Source organism: Eptatretus burgeri, chromosome 15, assembly GCF_056783735.1.
Source record: "Eptatretus burgeri isolate ZD-2024b chromosome 15, Ebu_testis_v1, whole genome shotgun sequence".
Lineage (NCBI taxonomy): Eukaryota > Metazoa > Chordata > Myxini > Myxiniformes > Myxinidae > Eptatretus > Eptatretus burgeri.
This window is the reverse complement of record NC_140975.1, coordinates 13,757,320-13,779,227: the sequence shown is the minus strand read 5'-3', so window position 1 is coordinate 13,779,227 and position 21,908 is coordinate 13,757,320. Positions and strand designations below refer to the sequence as shown.

At 41.7% G+C, this 21,908-nt stretch overlaps 1 protein-coding gene across 2 annotated transcripts in view; it reads left to right on the top strand.

Annotated features, from left to right (window-relative positions):
* The window catches only part of LOC147011562 (immunoglobulin superfamily member 10-like), a 127,879-nt gene that overhangs the window by 87,363 nt on the left and 18,608 nt on the right, over positions 1-21,908 (top strand). For both annotated transcript variants that reach the window (XM_085857035.1, XM_085857034.1), the window contains 5 exons: positions 8,649-8,933; positions 14,441-14,749; positions 15,262-15,543; positions 17,105-17,389; positions 17,882-18,166. In XM_085857035.1, the coding sequence (XP_085713161.1) occupies positions 8,649-8,933; positions 14,441-14,749; positions 15,262-15,543; positions 17,105-17,389; positions 17,882-18,166 (1,446 nt within the window). The remainder of the gene's footprint in view (positions 1-8,648; positions 8,934-14,440; positions 14,750-15,261; positions 15,544-17,104; positions 17,390-17,881; positions 18,167-21,908) is intronic.

Here is a 21,908-nt window from a genome sequence, read left to right as displayed (position 1 = left end):
CATGTATACAAAACAAAACCCATTCTGTATCCACCTTACCCCCCCTCCCCCATATACTCAATGTCTACTGGACTTTATGTCCTCACCCCAGGGAATATAGAGAAAGCTGTGTCAAGCCTCGACCCTGATTCAGTGATGGATCCAGATGGCATCAGTGCCCATGTTCTAAAATCCTGCTGTATTGCAGTTACCTCTCCAATGCATCTCCACGATTCAGCCTGTCTTTCCCCTTTGGCCACCTCCTGTCTGCCAGGACCTCAGCAAACATCAGTCCCATCCACAAGAAGGGTGCAAAACAGATCATGCCAACGACAGACAAGCAAGCTTCCAATTATATGCAAAGTCATACAATCGATCATTACTGCTGTCTGCTGACATCAAGTCTTTGCTGCTTACAAGCAGCCTGATTTCTCACCATCATGAGTTTGATTCCATCACAGTCACTAAACTCTAGAGAAGTACTGCTTATTGTCCAGCAATGGTTGCAGGCACGACATCACAAACAAGCAGTCAGGACAATCTTCCTTGTCACATCATCAGGCACTTGAAACAGTCTTGCATCCTCATGATCTTCTTGCCAAGCTTTCAGCATCCTCTCCGGCATGCTAGGTGGCCACCATTATTGAATTTATGACTTCCTCCATTCACAATTAACACATTGATATCAAGGAAACCTTGTCCTCTTCTCTCCCACAGATCTCTTCACCCCTCCCACAAATGGCTGGATTGCCTCAATAAGCTACCTTTCTGATACTCCAGAAAAACTGTAATCCTTTTTAACGATGACTCCACATTGTATTCAACATTATCCCATCCCGCTGGCAGACAGGTGGTGGATATCAGCTATGTCACTCTCTTCGCTGATCTTCAATTGATATGTTGCTGGTCTGATAAATGGAACATGTTTTTCAATGGTGAAAAATATTTCTCTTACCCTGTCACTCTGTAGGTTAGGGCAAACGAACACACATATCCATTTGCAGGGTCAGCCACTGGAAGCGGTTGAACTTCTCAGCCTCACCACCAGTTTTTACCTCTTTTGACCAATTATGACCAAGCAAATCGCAAAGCTGGCTCCAAAGCCAGCCACAGACTGAACATCCTCCATCATTCCAAGCCTTTCTTTGAGAAATCAGAACTACTCGCAGCCCACAAGCTCATTGGAGTACTGCTCTCATCTATGGGTTGGCTGTCACATCATATATGTCTCTCCTGCATTTTTTAGAATCTAAAGCTCCCAAGATTATTGGAATCTTCCATGATGAGAGTGAAGCACAAGGTGTGTTGCTCTCACATTATAGACAAATCAGTGGCCTCTTTATTGTTTTGTTTTTTTAACTACCTCTCCTCCAGTCTACTGCACTTGATTGTGAAAACTTAATCACCGCTCAAAACTCGTTTTGCCATTTTCTCACACAGTTCACCCTAATCAATTGAAACAATCTGAAAAACAAAATGACATGAGAAAGAAGTCTATTATATGAATCATTGACATCAATTAGATGGTTAATGAGGGAAATCAAAATATAACATCCCTTTCCATATTCCTTCCCAGTGAAACTCAATTATAAGCTTAGATATAGCATCGAAAGGTGCGCCTGTAATCCGGCTACTCGGAGGCTTGGGTTGGAGGATCGCTTGAGGACGGGTGCTCTGCGCTGGGCCGCGCTATGAGAGGGTGTATGGCAGCCCGGAATCATGGCGAAACCCAACCCTTATCCCTGTGTCGTAAGAGGCGACCAGGGTTGCGTCAGGAAGGGCATCCGGCGTAAAACCTGTGCCAAATCAGTATGCGGATCATAACGGATGATCCGCTGTGGCGACCCCTAAAGGGAGCAGCCGAAAGACGAACAACAACAACAACAACAACATCTAGCATCGAAAGGTCTCTTATTGGTTCCCATTTATCAAGCAAAAAAATTCTACAAATATTTTGGATGTCTATGATGTTTCTTGTTCTTCGTTTGTCGTCGGCACTTGTACACATTTCCAGATGATAGAAAGAGGTGTGGAGATATACGTGGAAAATACTCCATTACGTTTGGAGGACTATAGCAAATTGTGGACAACACCTACAATCAAGTTTGGGAAATCACATCAAATAACCATCGTGTGATGGGGAAATGGAGATAATTAGATGTTTATTAAAGCGAAATGTTCAGGTTTTTACATTTTCAGGTAAAAACTACTGAAATCACATTGTAGCATGAAATAATTTAATAAAGCTTCAGCTGAGTTACATTCGATGTTCATCTGCAGGGACGTTTCATCACTAGATTTGAACATGATGTTTGAACAATAAAACCAGAAAATTAACTGCTGACTAATTCTTAAAATCTGGTTTATATTTATAAGTTTTTCCTCCAGGAATATTACAGTACCAGAAAAGTTAAAGTACTCGATAATGGGATGTTTATTGGGATCATGAGTTGTACGGAACAACAACTGTTCCGGTGATTGTCGGTCACGAAGGAGTTTGGACCACACTCGAATTGGCTTGTTATAGTCATCAAACCAACTCATTCACCTAGTTTTGTCATAACTCGTCCACAACGTTTTGAGATATTGTGCTATATATCATTTTTGGCCTCATCTCTCAATGGTTAAGAATCACTTGAAAAATACTACATGGTATTCATAGAATACTTCCCCTGTGCTGTCTAAAGAAGGACTCAGTGTGAGCCAACTTTTTAAATTGTAAATCTGTAATTACATCACTCTACACTTCTGAGGTACGTGTGTACAAATTATACTTTGAAAAGTTTGCTGTAGAGTACATTAATAAGCTTTTACGAAGTAGCTTTTATTCTCGATCTCAAGTGTTTTCATAACTACCAAGGTCGATAAAGATGATAAACTATAAATCAGGAGATCATTAAAATGCAAAATTGTACTTCTTATTTGTTTTTTTTCACGAGCCATGCACAACAAACGCTGAAGCGATTACAATTTTGTATACCTTGTCGAGGCTCGTATAAGAGCTAACACACAACGCACATCAAGGGGGGCATGAGACAGGAGGGGAGGGAGTGGGAAGGACAAAACAGTGGGGAACAGAGACATTTGGAGATCTGTGGAAGGGAGAGGGATTGGGTGGGAAACATGGGGAATAGAGGATGGACATTACAGGGACTTTCAGGAAGGAAAGCAGGGAATTTGAAGGAGGTGGGTTTGGGTGGATTATCGGGGGTAGAAAAGATCGAGGATTTGGATGTGGGATAACAAGAGGTGTTGGTGAACAGGTGTTTTGAAGGCCTGGAGGGAAGAATGGGATTGAACGCAGTGTGGGAGTTTATTTCAAAGGCAGGAAAAAAGAGGAATGAAAGAGTGAAGGTGAGCAGTGATTCGTGATTTTTGTAGTTTTACCAGAAGGGGGTTGTTGACGGACCTTGAGCGCCCTGCGGAAATGTGGTGGGGACAGATCACAGAGAGAGCAGGGGGGCGAGGCTGGAGAGGAGACGGTAGAAGACAGAAAGACGACTGACCAACCTGCAGTGATTGAGTGAGAGGCCCAACTATTTAGCCTCATCGTGGGAGATGCCAATGATCCGAAATGCCTTGGTTTCTACAGCGTGAAGCCGAGAAAGGTGGGAGGCAGGAGCACCAGCCCAGAGGGGAGAGCAGTACTCCATCAGGCTGCGGACAAAAGCTTTGTAAGTGGTCAGGAGCTCAGGTGGGCCGAGGAAGGACTTTGCACGACGGAGGATTCCCAGTCGGCGACTGGCTTTGGAGGCGAGGTTTGAAATGTGGCTTTCCCAGGAAAGATCATGGCAGATAGTGAGACCCAGATGCTTGAAAGAAAGAACTTCTTCCAGAGGATTGTTGAGAGAATGGAGGGGGGGATTCTAAATGGTCCTTTCGAAGAGACATCGTGAGAGTGTGAGATTTGTCCGGATTGAAAGACATGTTCCACGTGTTGAACCAGTTTGTGATTTTTTCCAGATCAGCAGTGAGCGAAGAAGCTGCTGCTTGCCGGTCTGAGGGATGACCGATGGTACGGCAGAGGGTGGAGTCATCAGCAAAGAGATATAGAGGATTTTCTACAGAGTCGGAGAGATCATTGATGAAAACCAGAAAAAGAACAGGCCCCAGAACGCTACCTTGAGGAATCCCTGCCTGGACAGGAAGGGGTGGGGGGGATGAAAGAACTCCATTTAGAGCCACACGTTGACTGCGACAGGAGAGGAAGTCTGCGAGCCATGAGTGGAGATGGCCTTGGATACCATAGGAAGAGAGTTTGATGAGCAGGGCAGGGTGCCAGACTGTGTCAAAAGCACATGATATATCCAGGGATACGGCTCGGATTCCCTGTCTGGCATTGATGGCTTCCATCCATTGTTGGGAGAGCAGAAGCAGCATATCCAGGGTAGAGTGACCTGGTCTGAAACCAAATTGATGATCAGAAATCAAGCCATTGGAGAAGAGGAAGGATTTGATGTCTGAAGCGATGATGGATTCCATAACCTTGCTGATGATTGGGAGAAGGCTGATTGGTCTGTAGTTACAGGGATCTGCTTTTGCACCTTTTTTGTGCAGGATAGTGATTTTTGCTGATTTCCAAGCAGATGGCAGATGACCTTGTGCAAATGAGAGGGTGAGCAAGAGCAGAAGAGCAGGCTTTGAGGACACGTGGGCTGAAGCCGTCTGGGCCGGTTGCAGAATCTGAGTCGAGGTTTGACAGCAAGCTCTCCACCTTGTCAGGATAAAAGGACACAGAGTCCAGGGACAGTTGGGTGCGACCGGGTTGGTGGGTAGAGAAAGTGATGCTTTTTGGACACAAGATTTCGCTGCAAACACCGAGTTTAGACATTCAGCTTTTTCACGTGCGGTATCAGCAGTGCTGCCATTTGAGGTAAGGAGGGGATGGAGGGGGAACATACACCAGAAACAGATTTGATTAGACGCCACCAGGATTTTGAGGAGGGAGAGAGGTTTGAGAGTTCAGACTTGAGATGAGAAAGGTGTTGTTTTCTGGCTCTCCTGAGGGTAGATACACACTTGTTCCGAGCTTTATGGAAGGAACTGAGATTGCCCTTAGTTTGGTTTGCTTTCCATGAGGCAAAGGCAAGTTGATTCAGGACAACTGCCTCGCCACAAGCTTCAGTGAACCAAGGTTGGGAGGAAGGGTAGGACAATTGAAGACGAGAGGGGATAAATCTGTGCATGAGTGAGAGCAAGTTTCTTTGAAAGAATTCCCAGGAAGAGTTGATGTTGGAGAAAGTAGAGATAGGAGACCAGTCTATAAGTTTGAGGGATGCTTGGAGACCCTGCCAGTCGGCTTGAGTGAAATGCCAGACTCGACGGCGGTGAGGTGGTTCTCTGATAACAGCCAGAGAGATGTCCACTTTGACAAGGACGTGGTCAGAAGAACCGATTGGAGTGGAGAAAGAGCAGCAGATATTGTCAGGGAAATTTGTCAAAATCAGATCCAGAAGAGATGGAGTACCATTGGTTGAGATCCGGGTAGGGAAGTTGACCGATTGAGTCAGTCACAATGAGTCACAGAAAGCTTTTGCTGAGGTGCCATGACAGGTGAGAGAGGTACCCACACCTAGCTAACTGGCATGATGACAATTAAAGTCGCCAAATATGAGGAAGAGAGAGTTTGGATGAGAAGATAGAAGTTGGTCCATGTTTTCAGATAGTGAGGTGTAGATGGAGTCATCAGTGTTCGGTGGACGGTACAGTACACATATAAACATGAGGTTGGAGTGGAGGGGAAGCCGTAGCCAGAGGTATTCCTGGGGGTGTGGGGGAGTGAGGGCAGTGCATGGAGAGTGAGGAATAGAGTCTTTGATGAAGAGAGCAACTCCTCCACCAGTGCGAGGCTCAGGTCTGTCAAACTGGAGGAGGGAGTAACCAGGGAGAGATATTTGGGAGTCAGACATGTCTTGGGGGTGGAAAGTTTCTGTTAGGCAGATTATGTCTGGTATAATCGACAATGATTCCACTTTCTAACGCAAGGAAGTGGCATTGTCTCTTGCTGTTAAGTTTTGTTTAATTCTCCATGTAAGTTCTGAGGTGGAGAGCATCATCCAAGTAACTTGTGCTTTATCAAATGGCCATATAACATGTGGTAAGGTTTAAATTTCCTCTGTTGAATGGTTTTCGAGGTACGCTCTTAACACTGCAACTGCCACTTTATATCTGCTGTCAGTGATGACCGGTACCAAGATGTCCCACTTTGATGCAACCCCACTTTGATCAGACATTTGGCCCATTACTTCCTCTTTATTCCATTGAATTCAGAATGGGATTAAAAAAATATGAATTCAAATCAAATGGAAGACCAAATAAAATAGGTATTGCATTTAAGTAATCTGAAGGAACCTGGATAGGATTCAAGTTTCAACTGCTACTCCTCTACCCTCAAACCCAACCAGGCGCAACCAAGTGAGCCTTATTCAGAAATAAATCAATCAATCAAAAAGAACCCAAATTGAAAAAACATATAATTATGGCTTCCAGACCATGCATCCGATCAGGTTGAAATTTAAAACATATATTCCCTAGCACTACGACATTATAAATTTGAAGTTTAATTTATCTTGAACGGTTGATGCAGTGGTTCAAGAGAAATATATATTTTAAAGATTTTTGTTCAATCCAATATGGCTGACAGACCATGTGACCTATTAATTATTTGTGAACACCCTGGTATCCCCAAGGCTTGTAGAACACGTCAGTGAAATTTCCCCTCGATCTGTCAAACCGTTCTGGAGAAGAAGATTTTCTTTAAGGTATATTCTTCAAAAAATCATAGTTTCATTGTCTTGTCTTGTGACCGTTGATGTTAAAATTTACACACTATATTCCCCAAGGCTTGTAGATCATGTGTGCCAAGTTTTGGATCAACCTGGTCAGCCGTTCTGGAGAAGGGTTTTTTTAAAAAGGTTTTCATTTTCAATCCAAATTGGCTGCTGAACCACATGACCTATCATATCATACATTTACTTCTGCCTATACATTCTGCCTATACTATACATTCTGCCCGACATTCGCAGAATCGACACTCACGGCATTTTCAGGAATGTATCCCCCGTGAATGTCAGGATCCGACAGTATATCGTTTTTGGCCCCATCTCTCAATGGTGAAGAATCACTTGGTAAATTTAAAAACATTATTGTATACGGATTCAGATCCGGGTCTTCACCAAAATCAAATAAAGTTGTCCATGTCACTCACCCAACCTGTTCACCAAATTTTGGCAGAATCCGTCCATAAGCTTTCGAGATATCGTGCTCACAGACAAACACACATACAAACCAAAAGGGGTGAAAACATAACCTCCGTTCACCTTCAGTGGCAGAGGTAATGAATATAAAACGTGGAGTATATTTTCACTTATTAATTATTAACCTCCGCCATCGAAGATGGACTGAGGTTACTGTTTTCACTCCTATCTGTTTGTTTGTCTGTTTGTTTGTGAACAGTATTACGGAAAAGCTCCTCGACGGATTTCGACGAAACTTGGTGGGGGGATTAGGTATGGTCCAAGGATCATGCCATTAGATTTTGGACCTGGTCCAAAATCCAATATGGCCGCTATGGCGGCCATTTTGAAAAAATATTTGAATTTTTGTTTTTGCATTTCTACATGTTTAAGTGATTTCCAACCCCAAAAAAAAATGTTGGAGAAAAAAAAAACTTGGAAAATTTTACTTTTTTCAAAAAAATTTCGATTTTATTTGAAAAATATTTGAAAATTTTTTGCATTTCTACATATTTTAAGTGATTTCCAACCCCCCCCCCAAAAAAAATTGTTAGAGAAAAAAACAATTTTGCAATTTTTTTCAAAAAAATTCCGATTGTTTTTTTTTGCATTTCTACATGCGTGTCGATCTAGTTTAGTTTATTCAATCGTGGTTCAGTCGAGTCTGATCCGTTTTGACCTACAATGAATAGGATATCGGGTTCACTTAAGTGACCCAGCAGTATTGCCGGCGGAGTTTTTTGCACTCTACCAAATGCTCCCCCTTCAGTTCCACCCTGTATCTGGAGGTATTTTCCTGTAAATCAAATCATTTTCTTTGCTTTAAATCTCCATTCAACCTTGAAAGGCAAGAATAATACCTTGTGAGACCAATAACGTTCCCTTATTTATCAACATCTACTCTATGATTGTTTTTTAATCTCACTTTCAGGTCAAACTTCTCACGGTGCAACCGACAAAGCATTCTCTCTAGATAGTCATGTTTTAGTCCAATAGTCCCATCCCGGTTTCACCAGAGGGGACTATAGGTTTCCTTTTCATCTGTCCATCTGTCCATCCTTCATTTCCACCTGTGGTTTTTCAGACTTTTTTCGCCAATACCCTTTAACACATTCAACTGAACCTTGGCACATGGCTTTATTATAATAAAGTACAGAACAAGTTCGAATTTTAGTGTGTTTCATCAATTTTTCACATTTATGCTCATTTGGACTTAGAAAATATCACATCAGTAGGGGACATGTATTGCTCTTGTTCCTCTTCACGTTTAAGTTTCCTAACCCTTGATTAAAAAAAAAAAAATGGAAAATACAATGAATGATTATGACAGGATACAAGTTAGAATGTATGGTATATAAATGTCAGGGTTACCCGAGTGTATTATTTTCCACAATATATGTTATTGTAGTGAAACATTATTGTGTGGTCCCACAGTGCGTCCGAAGATCCTGGAAGTCCACAGGGAAGTCATGAACTCCAGCACCTCATGGAAACTGTTCTGCGAGGCCGAGGTCAAGCCCACACCAAACATTAGCTGGAGGAACCCAGAGGATCTACTCGGAAATGGAAGCGAGATCCTTGTGAATCTAAAGTACCAAAACGAACTGCAGATGATCATCACGAAACATAACATCACAGAAGAAGACAGAGATGGAAACTACAGTTGCCTGATATGGAACCAACTAAGTGTGGAAAAGGAATTTATTTTCTACAAATCATGTGAGGGACACGTTTTTGAGTTTCGACCAATCATAAGGACGTTGCAACACACAGTAAATAAATAAATATAAAACATGGAGTTTAACTTCACTTATTATTCCCTCCTGTTTGTAGAAATAATTATTCCTGAAAATCAAAATCCTCTTCTTCCCTTCAAATCTCCAATTTACCTGTAAAAATGAACCTCAGGTGAGAACAATAACTTTCCCTTAATTAATAATCTCTCTTCAATCAAGTCGTTTTTCAATCTCTCTTTCACTTCAAACGTCTCTGAACATTTTATTCCTTGTTGCGTCCTGTCTGTGGGATAGGGGAAGGCTTATATCTGCTGTATGGTTTGTTTCTGCAATTAGTGCCTTCAATTTTTTATGGTACCACAGAGTTTCTTTAACCCATAGGAGTACTAAACCACCATTTGGAAAAAAAAATAAAATTCTTCTTTCATTCCCAGCTCAACAATCCAAATTTCCAAACTCTATAAATTTCCAAACTGTATCTCAGAGCTGGCTGAGACTTTCAGAATGAAATATTGCATCAATCATGGGAATAAAAAGCTTATGGATTGACAATTATTTTGACTTTGAACTAATTTTTAGGGTCATGACCCAATTATAGACTTGTATTTTTTGTATACATTGTCGAGGCTCTTGGAAGAGCTAGTATAGCGAATGGATCAGGACGTAACAGACAAAAACAGGATGCAAAACCCGCTTGCATGAGGTGGACAAAATGGATACACAAGGAAATCCAAGGAGGGGAAACTGGAAAATTGGAAGGAGTTGGGACTTGGGTGGGGTTAACGAGGGTAGAAAAGATAATGGTTGTGGATTTGGGGCTATCTGAGATGGTCGTGAACATCTGTCGTGAAGACCTGGAGGGAAGAGTGAGATTGAAGAGAATGTGGAAGTTGATTCCACAGGCAGGAAAAAAGACGAACGAATGAGGAACAAAATTTTATCATTTTTAACCAAAACTCGGTGAAGGTTTGTCTGATCAGAACTAGGTAGCCTTGAGCTGTATTTAGGTATCTGTATTTACGCTTCATTTACATCATACCCTCCGAGTTAAAGGTCAAGGCCAAATGGCGGTCTGACAAAAAAACACGTTTTTGTGAACATTCAATTTTGCCAATGTGGAATCTTAAAGTCTGCTTGGCCTTCCAAGATGTTTTTGCAACATAATGGCACACTTGCACTGAAGTTGTGCATCTGATATTTCATTTGTGTCCTTGATTATTTTTTTTAGGATTGTGACCAAATTAACCAAAAACATCTCTTTGATCATAACTTGAATAATTTTCCTCCGATTTTCATGATGTTGAGCTTATTGGATAAAATGTAAATGGGGACACATTTTCTTATTTTACACTCTACCCCTAAATGTTGAAGATCGAAGTCTTGTGGTGGTCTGAAAAAACATATGGCCATCATTGGATCACTTGCTAAGGGTAAGTCGTAGACGATCGCTAAGGGTAAGTCTCTCCCGGAAGGGAGACTTACCCTTGGCGATCACTTTGTGAACGCAGATATCTAGTGTTTTTTGTTGTTGACCAAGTATCATTTAAATGAGCTTTGCATTTTACAATATGAATATGCACGTAGTGATGATGGTTCTGTACAAGTTGGAAACCAGAACACATAATTATCTCTACCACCAAAGGTGGACGAAGGTTATGTTTTCACACCTGTCTGTCTGTTTGCCTGTCTGCTATCAGTATACGTTATGGACTGATTCAGACGAGATTTGATGTTCGGTTGGGTGTGTAACAAGGACGAACTGATTAGTTTTGATGAAAACCCACACACGATAATCTTTTTCAGTGACTCTTCACCATTGAGAAACAGAGCCAAAAACGACATATGGTACAGCAAGATATCCCAAAAAGTTGTGGATGGATTCGGACAAAACTTGGTGGATGAGTTTGGTAGGTGACAAGAATAAGCCGATTCGATTTTCATTAAGGTCTGGATGCAGATCCAGCCTACCAGTGGGATACAAAATGTAAACTGCTTAGCCTGGCAGAAGTATGCATCATACAAAGTGAAGTTCCAGTATGTATGTATATGTATATGTATTTGTTTGTGGACCATACTCTTGAACAAAGCATTGGAACTGCCAAAGCAGTTTTTCCTTTGGTATTTGGCACAATCTTGGACAGATCACCACTCAAACCATTTCTTGGAGCACAGCTGTGCCCCTCCAGCAGTACACTGGCACTCATTTCAACCACCTCAAGATGATGACAGGCTGAGTCAACCCCACCTGGTGTTAATTTAGCAGGAAACGGGACTTGAAATCAGGACCCGAGGATCCCAAGCCAACATCCCAAGCCAGTCGCCTTAAACACTAAGCCAACACCAGGCTTAGGTATATGTATTTGTATATGTGCATATATGTAGATGTAGATGTAGATGTATACAGAGACGTGACAGAAGTAAATCGACACCAAAATTTTAAAATAATTTATATATTGAACATATGAAGAACAATTGATCCGTTTTAATACATCCACGAGTATTTTGTAGACTTGCCATTTGCAGATGTTAATGCTTTTATTCTTTCAGACATAGAACTAATGAGTTCTGAAATTTTCTCTTGTGGGATTTCTGCCCAGGCTTCACCCAAACAGGTTTAGCAATTCTGCCCATGATGTTGGTTTCCTGGACTGTCCTAACAGCTCGATCCAATATGGCCCAGGGGTGTTCAATGGGATTCATGGCAGGAGACTGACTTGGCCATGGAAGTCACTTGATCCCATTTCTGTCCTGCCATTCTTTGGTCTTTTTTGCAGTGTGGCATGGTGCTCCATCTTCCATGAACAGAGTGCTCTTTTTGACCATCTGACCAGTGGAGAAGACAGGGAGAAGTCAATCCTCAAGGATATAAATGTATATCATTGTGTTGATGTTTCCAACACACTCCACAAGCTCTGACCAACCAGTGCTCCAGATTGCTCCCCACACCATCACTGATAAACCACTGTGTTTGACAGTTGGCTACAATCGGTTCAAATAGAACTCTTGACTGGGAAGTCTCCAGACCCTTACGCATCCACTGTCAGAAAATTGAGCAAATTGGGACTCATCTGAAAAAAAATTACAGTTTGCCAAAACTCCAAGGGATCTTTTGGCCATCTCGTCAGCCCACTTCTTTCTCCTTTGAATGTTGGCTGGTCGAAGAAGAGTTTTTCTCCTCGCTACTCTCCCATAGTAGCCCAGTTGATTAAGGTAATGCATAGCAGTTATTGAGCTAACTTGGGACTCCTCTGCAACACCTGCTGCCTTGCAACGGGGAGTTTTCTCAATGGACCGCTTGACAGCTCGAAGACACCTTTCTGAGGGCCCAGGTCGACCAGAATGGGAAGCTGTGGATTCCTTGCATTCGCTGGTGAATTGCACAATCACCCGATTGACTGTAGAAAGCGGAATACCAAGGTTCTGAGTTATCTGACGCTGGCTGACTCCACCTTCCAATTGACCAACAATTCGTCCTCTTTGGAAATCGCAAAGGTCATGTGCTTCCTGGATTTGAGGCATAGTTAATTGTCACACATGACCCAGGAATTCGTTTCTGCAAATATATCGTTGAATATTCGAACAAATCGCTGAATAAGACTTGCTTTATACAGTTGAAATGAATACATTTAAGTTGTCTATTTACATCTGTCAGGTCTCTCGATTCTATTTGTACATGTGCATGTGTAGGTGTATGTGTATGTGTATGTGTAGTGTACATATGTATGTATATGTATATGTATGTATATATATATATATATATATATATATATATATATATATATATATATATATATATATATATATATATATATATATATATATATATATATATATATATATATATATATATATATATATATATATATATATATATATACATATATATATATATATATATATATATATATATATATATATATATATATATATATATATATATATATATATATATATATATATATATATATACATACATATACAAACACATATATATTTCTATGGCTGTGGAAATTTGCAATACACCAGAAAGGTCCTCAGGTTAGATATATCGATAAGTTCATGTGTAATTAGTCCACACCCGTTTAGAGGGAATATGTGCGATTTATCCGGGCTGCGACGCTTTGAGTTAGCCATTTTTCTTTACCTGTCGTTATTTTGGAACAACCATGCCATCTCAACAACCACGCCATCTCAATAACCACGCCATCTCAACAACCACGCCATCTCAACAACCACGCCATCCACACCACAACGCCACTAAAGGAGCAACGAAACCAGCCCCACCCCAATTTCTCTGGAATGTTCCTCCCCCCACCCACGTGCCACGAAGGGCGGGGCGGGCGCAAGAGAAATAAAAGGTCAAGAGGAGTGCCTGGAAAAGAGAGCGGATAGCAGAGACTTCGGCCAGTCGTGTGGAAGTCTTGGTCGTCATGGTCTTGGACCAAGTCTTCATCGTAGACAGACTTGGGGCAGTCGGGTGGAAGTCTTGTCCTAGTGGTCGTGGGGAGAAGGCGTCACGACCTGCCCACCGTTACAAGGCCCGAGATCAGGCGCGGATGTCCTAGTGGCCGTGGGGAGAAGGCGTCACGACCTGCCCACCGTTGCAAGGCCCGAGATCAAGCGCAGCTACGCCAGTTGCCGTGAGGATGAGACGTCGCGACCTGCCCACTGTCGCACCACGAGGGTGCGGGTAAAACCCTTTAGTCTCGTGGGCCTTTTCGGTCATCCACGGCCCACGACCATAAAGGTCTACGGACCCTGTATACCCCCTTGCCTGTGAAGGAGGTCTTTCTTTGTTTTTGTATGCATGCTGTGGCGCCGTGTCCTGCTAAGTAGAAACTGTGTAAGTGCTTGTAAATAATAATTATAGTCCGTCGTATTGCTTTTGCATTCTATTTGTTGCTTGTATATTGCATGATTCCTTGCTTGTGTTGTGTGTGCAATATGTGCTTTGTAATAAATGTGCTTGTGTTAATGTATCCCGTTCGTCATCTCTTTCCCCATTGAAAGTGCGATCTTGCATCACGTAAGGGATTGGTAGTGTGTTTAGACACCCAGTAAATAATCTGAATCGTGGAGGTCGGCGATAACTCCGCTCGGTTATCCCTGCAGCACGGAACGAGCCGCTTAAGCGGTTCGTGTCCGGAGTCGACCTGCAGCTTGGTACCACTCCTCGGTACGCTACCCGCATGGGTACTTAGGTATATCGACATTCGGCGATTCACCATATTTCGTTCACCATAGTTCCAAGAGGGTCACGACTGAATTGTCTGTTCTGGTGGGCGACACGTTGCGATTTGAGTTACGTGGCCGATCGCACGCCGGGCGGGCGAAATTCGAAACAATATATATATATATATATATATATATATATATATATATATATATGTATTAAAATATATATTTTTTAAAATGTTCTCGGCTTAACTCCCGTATATTATGTCCCACAATGTATGTTATTGTTATGAACATGATCGTGTGGTCCCCCAGTGCGTCAAAAGATCCTGGATGTCTGGAGGAAGTTTGTGAATTCCAGCACCTCATGGAAGCTCTTCTGTGAGATTGAGACTAAGCCAAGACCAAACACCACCTGGTGTAACTCACAAGGACTCCTCCTCAATGGAAGTGACATCCAAATCAATCCAAATGAGCAAAATGTATTGCAGAAGATCATCACAAGTTATCACATCACTGGAGAAGTTGCAGGAGGAAACTACAGTTGTCTTGTGCAGAACCAACAAAGTGCAGAAAAGGAATTTGTTTTTGCCAAATCACAGATTTTGAGTTTGTATAAATCACGTGAGTGACACAGGACACAGCAAATACAATTTAAGATAAAGCATGGCATTTATCTTCACTTATTATTCCCTTCAGCGTGTTGTTCCATCTCTTCCTGCAAACCAAATTCTGTTCTTTCCTTCAAATGTTCCATTTATCTGGAAAAGTGGACCGCTTGTTTGAACAATATCTTTCTCTTTTGTCACAAAAACTCTTTGGTCGTTTTCCATCCCATTTCCACGTCCACATTCTCGCATTCTCATTTATACACATAATCTTTAAATCATTGCCAATGTTTCAATTCCATGAACCTCTATTGTTCCAATTAAAATGTGCACACAATGATTATGACAGCATAAAAGTGAGAAACCAAAACATACACATATGTATATATATATATATATATATATATATATATATATATATATATATATATATATATATATATTTTTTTTTTTTCATAAGGCATGCACAAGTCTATTATCACACAAAGCATATCGTATTGTAATGGACAAGAACTTGCCATCCCACAGTGCGTCCAAAGATCCTGGAAATCTGGAATCAGTTAATCAACTCGGGAACCTCCTGGAGGCTCTTTTGTGAGGCTGAGGCCAAGCCAAGACCAAACATTACGTGGTGGAACCCACATGGACTCCTCCTTAATGGAAGCGAGATCATCATGATTGCAAATATGGAAAATGAACTTCATATCATCAGTAGTTATAACATCACAGGAGAAGATTCAGAAGGGAACTACAGCTGTCGTGTACAGAACCAGCATGGGGTGGCGAATGGATATATTTTCTACAAATCACGTGAGGGACACAACGCAGTTACCCATATTATATTAAAACATGGAGTTGGTTGTCGAGCGCTTCTTCATGTAAATCAAATCCTCTTCTTCTCTTCAAATTTTCAATTTATGGCAAAAAGTGATATTCTCTCTGTTTATATGTCTGTTTGTCAATCGCCTGCAGGTCATAATTCCAAACCGATTGTCATGAAACGTTACCAAGTTGTCGATGTAGTCTCAACTGAGAAGCTTATTGATTTTGAGGTCAAAGGTCAAAGGTCATATTGAGGTCAAATTTCTAAAGTTCTCATTTTTCATCCTATAAACTTGAAAAATTAAACAGCAATTGCATAGTCCATCACTCAATTTGGGAAAAAATCTATTTTTGAGATCAAAATGTCAAAGGTCAACTCAAGATTTAACTGATAAAATCATCAAATTTCATCTGAAAAACAAGTGAAATCCTTCAATACAGTGCGTGTGGTGAATCAAATGAGTACACTAATGTTAAAATATGCAATTTATGCTTCTTCAGTTGAAAAACAATTAAAAAGCGGACTTAATATTTGAAATGTAAAAATCTTGTTATTATTGTGATAAGCACCTTTATATATAACAGAAGGAATGAAATCGTTCAATACAGCATGGCAGGGGGCTGCAAAAGAATGATTGTAAGTAAATTTCAACTACTAATGCATGACGAAACGCTTGTTTATGGCTAATATTAAAAAGAATGATGGCATAAGAAGAACTTAGCTTTCTGCGTTCGGCGCGAAATGCCATGGTGGACGGAAATGACGTCTTTCGTTCGTTCATTCGTACATGAGGGGAGCGTTTCTTCATTTTTTTTCCTTCAAGCAATAAATTCAATGGTTTTCACATATATAACACATTAGTTTCACAAATTTCCATTGAAATACTCGGGTATTTCCGTCAATTGTCGCCATTTCCATCGAGGTTATGCACTGCATCTACCGGACGGCCGTCATTGGCTGTCTTGAGGCATGTGGGGGGGGTGGGGGGGATGGGGGGACACCGGACCCACCGGAGACGTGGTAGACGACGCCGGGGACGTTTCAAACTCGGTGCAATTGTATACAGCGCACACGCTGTAATAATCCATTTTCATCCGATTAACCTGAACATTAAGCAGCAATTGCATAGTGCATCACTGATTGGGAAACCAACTATTTTTGAGGTCAAAAGGTCAAAGGTCAACTTCAAGGTAAAACTTGTAAAATCATCAATTTCAATCTGAAAAATAATCAATTTTCGTCCAATTGACCTGAGCTTTGATTAAGATTGTCAATTTTAATCTTGATGAAATGGACAATTTGATGTATCCATGGCAACCTTTGGGTGGTGGATTTTCAATTATTGTGCTCTGCACGACGTCTTTTTCTTGTTGTTTCTCTCTGATAAGATCAATGAATCCAGTTTTTGTAATTAAAATACACATACATTTGTCATGATAACAGGATACATGTTGAAAACCACAGCAAGGATTACGTATCATATAGATTACACGAATGTAATATTTCCCATATTATATGATATTGTATCAAGAATGTGCTGTCCCACAGTGCATCCAAAAATTCTGCATGTTTGGAAGGAGTTCATAACTTCCAGCAAATCCTGGAGGTTGTTCTGTGAAGCCGAGGCAAAGCCAGGACCAAAGACCACCTGGTGGAACCCACAGGGACTCCTCCTAAATGAAAGTGAGACCGCAGTGAGTCCAATTAATCCAAGTAAATTTCAGAAGATCATCACTACCTACAATATTACAGATGAAGATCCAGAAGGGAAGTACAGCTGCGTGGTGCGGAACCAGCATGGAGTGGCAAAGGAACATGTTATCTACAAGTCACGTGAGAAACACAAATCACGGATTTTTAGTTTGTACAACTTACATGAAGACACAACACACAGGGAATAAATAAATATATAACATGGAGTTTATTTTGACTTATTATTCCCTCCTGTTTGTAGAGCCAACTCTTTCTGAAAATCAAATGCTATTCTTTCTTTCAAATTTCCCATTTACCTGGAAAAATGGGACCTCATGTCAGAACAATAACTTTGCCTTATTGAACATCAATTTTTTGATCTTTTTAAAATCTAACTTTCATATCCACCTTTTCTTAATATTTTCTGCTCTACGTGTAATACTTTTATGACTCTCAACATTTGAGTTTGATGAGTTTTATTTTTGCAATAAAAAAGTATAAACAATATATCATGATGAGATACTATCCAAGATGGAAACCACGGAAATGGATTCGATATCATACGGATTACACGAATGTACTATTTCTCACATTATATGACATCATAATAAATGTGTACCTGCCATCTCACAGTACGTCCAAAGATCTTTCATACATGGAAGGAGTTTGTAAGTTCGAGCACCTCCTGGAGGCTGTTCTGTGAGGCCAAGGCCACACCAGAACCAAAGATCACTTGGTGGAACCCACAAGGACGACTCCTAAATCGAAGCGAGACTTCAGTGAGTCCAATTAACCAAAGTGAATTTCAGAAGATCTTCAGTAGTTATAACATCACAGGAGAAGATCCAGAAGGGAACTACAGCTGTGTGGTGCGGAGCCAGTATGGAGCAGTGAAGGGATTCGTTCCCTACAATTCATGTGAGAGATGCATCAAATATTTTGGGTTTTGTACAAATCACGTGAAGGACACGAGACAGTAAATATGTGAAGTTAAATCAGGGACATTCACTTTTTAGTCCCTCCTGTTTGGTGAACTACCTCTTCTTGTAAATCGAATCCTGTACTTTCTTAGAAATCTTTAATTTGTTTGGAAAACTCTGCCCTTAAGAAGGCTGAATGCCACAATTCAATGTTTGCTTCCAAATGTTGTATCCCTAACCCCTCACTCTCCATACCTGACCTTTCCTGTCCTACCCAACAGCTCTTGCACTCTGTGTCTTTTGTGTCTGAGAATGTGGAGAATGTTCTTTCTCTCTCGATTCTGACTCTGCTCATGAACTGGACAGCATCAGCTCAAATGTCCTATAAACCTGCCCTGCTGCTTTTACACATCCTCTCTCTGCCCTTTCACCCTGTCACTTGCCTGAGATCATCTTCCATCTGCTTGGAAATCTGACAACATCATTTCATAACACAAAAGGGGCAAAAATTGAGCTTGGGGTACCAAACCTTTCCTGTCTTCCCCAACTGCAAGGTCATGTAATCTATCATTGCAGTTGACATGAAATCCTTCCTTTTCTCCACCAACCACTTCTCAGATCACCAATTTGGTTTCATACCAGGTCACTCCACTTTGGACATGCTGCTTATACTCACCTAACAATAGATGGAGGCCCTCAATGTCAGAAGTGAGATCAGGGCCATCTCTCTGGAGATATCTCATGCTTTTGATAGAGTTTGGCATCCTGTCTTGCACTCCAAACTCTCTGCCCATGGTATCCAAGGCCAACTCCACAAATGCCTTGCTGACTTCCTCTGCTATTGGATCCAACGTGTGGCACTCAACAAAATCCTTTCATCTCATCTCCCTTACAAGGCTGGAGTGCCCCCATGACAGTGTTCTTGGCCCAGTCCTATTCCTAATATTCATCAATGATCTCTCTGACTCAGTAAAATCCTTGTCATCTATTTTCTGATGAATCACATCCTCTGCTGTGACATCCCTCATCCTTCAGACAGGAAGAATGCAGCCTCTTCCCTCTCTCCAGACCTTGACAAAATCAGAAGCTGGTCAAACACTTGGAATATATCTTAGAATCCTGACAAATCTCACACTCTCACTTTCTCATTATCTCTTTCCAAAAGGACCATCTGGCAAACCCTCCTATCTACTTTCTCAGCAATAGTCTTGAGGAATTTCAGTCATTCAAACTCCTGGGCCTCACTATCAGCCATGATCTTTCTTGGGAAAACCATATTTCAAAATTGACCTCCACAGCCAGCCACAGACTGGGCATCCTCCATCGTAGAAAGTCCTTCCTCATCACTCATGAACTTCTTTCCACCGACAAGGCCTTCATCTACAGCTTGATGGAGTACTCCTCTTCACTCTGGTTTGGCTCCCCTGCCCCACATCTTGTGAATATTTACATCATCGAAACCAAGGCCTTCAAGATTATTGGAATCCTCTATGATGAAACTGAGTGTATGGCATATCATTTTGGGCTGAACCGGTTCGTGGTCTCTCTCTTCTACCACCTCCCTTCTGGTCTTGCATCTTCTGCTCTTTCTGTGCTTTTTTCCCCCACCCCATGGGTTTCTTCAGGGCTTACACAGTCTACCATCAACCCCACTTCTGGCAAAACCACCCAAATCCAGGATCACTGCTCACCTTCACTCATCTGTTCCCCTTTTTCCCCACCTGTGGAACTGACGTCCACATTCTCTTCAATCTCAGTCTTCCCTCCAGGTCTGCAAGGCAGCTGTTCGTCACCATCTCAGATCATGTGCAATCCAAAACCATGATATTTTCTATCCTCATTAACCACCCTCCCCATCCCACCTCAATCCCTCCTGTAAAATTTCCAGTTTTCCCTTCTGAGAGTTTCCTTCTGTATCCATCTTGTCGACCACTTCCATCTCTCCCGCCTCCCATTCCTCCCCACAACCATTGTTTGTCCAAATCTCCCTCTTAGTTTGGCCTTCAACTCTGATGTTGTTGCCCCCCCCCCCCCACACTCGCCTCTCTCGACTGTTCCTTTTGTCCTGTTGCATCCTGCTCCATTCAGTGTACTTGTACTTGCTCTTCCATGAGCCTCGACTCTGTACAAAAAAACTGCCCTCCATTTGTTTCTTGTTATTATCCATGCTTATGACAACATATTTGCCCTTTTCCATTTTTTCACTTAATTTTCACCATTTTATGATCAGGATCACATAAATTGTTTTTGCCGATTTGTTGGCAATCTTCCTTTCCTATCACAATACATAACTGTGTACCATCCCTCAGATGGACGTTAAGCTGGGTTTCTGGAATGCTAGTATTAGTAGGTGGCGTTTAAAGATCCCACGGTGTCCCAAGAATTGCAAATACCAAGTGGTCTGGTCCCCCTGGAGTCTCCTTGCAAGATTTTGGAATAATTTCGATGTTGACTATCTTATGTTCACTTCTGTTCAATTTAAGATATAACTCTAATTAGTTGTGTTTGACTTTGATGATTGGAAACACAAGCATATTTGCATGCCTGACCACCATTCCCTTAGTTCTACATTGCTGTTTCTGGTGTACACAGTTACACAGAAATCACTATCTTCCTCTTTATTTTCAGAACCAGGAATATATGTACCACGGATTTCCCGATTTGCTGATCCAAGGACATGACTGTCTTTGCCCAGTTTCCCCATGTGTTATCTGTAGGCCACATGGATGACAACACGGATAACCACATGGATAACCACACAGCCGACGCAGTTTCACATGAGATTACATGTATGCGGCACAAAGCTTCTTTTTTTTGCAGGTAAAGTCGAGGCTGGTGAAGGAGCTCGAACATAAAATTGATGAGGAGTGAGGACGTTACACAGAACAAACGGAACAGCAGTAAGAGATGGGGAAAACGCTTCAACAGCAGGGTGGAGGGACAAAGAGAGGGAGGCTTGGATAAATATTTGGTGTGTGGAGGAATGTTGTGGAAAAGCAGGACACAAAGGGTGGACAACATGGATGCAGAAGCAAACTCTCAGGAATGAAAAACTGGAAACTTGGAAAGCAGTGAGGTTAGGGAGGATTAATGATTTTGGATTGGGGATGATCGGAGGTAGTGGTAAACAGCTGTCCTTAATACTTGGAGGGAATAAATATATTAAAGCGGAGGTTGAAGTTGATTCCACAGGTGAGAGAAAAAGAGGAACAAATGAGTGGGAGTAAGCAGTGATTCTAGCCTGGTGTTGGCTTAGTGGTTAGGGTGGTGGCTTGGGATCCTAGGGTCCTGAGTTCAAGCCCCGTTGGCCGCTGAATTAAAATACACCATGAGGTTGACTCAACCTGTCATCCTTCTGAGGTTGGGAAAATGAGCACCAGTGTACTGGCAAGGGGGACACTGCATCAGCGGCATAGCCATATCCCAACCAATAGAGAGAGAGAGAGAGAGTTCTGCATTTTAGGAGGACCACATGCACCCTGCAGAAACGTAGGGGGGGGGGATAAAACACAGAAGGGGCAAAGGATGCAAGACCAGAAAGGATGTGGCACAACACAGAGAGACCACCGATCCATAGACTCACCTTTATCATGGAAGATTCCAATGATCTTGACTTGGGCATCAAACTTGGGCTCTGCCTGGTGTTTACTTAATGGATATGGTGGTGGGATTGGGATCCTAAGGTCTTGAGTTGAAATCTTGCTTGGCCATTGAATTAATACCAGGTAGGGTTGATTCAG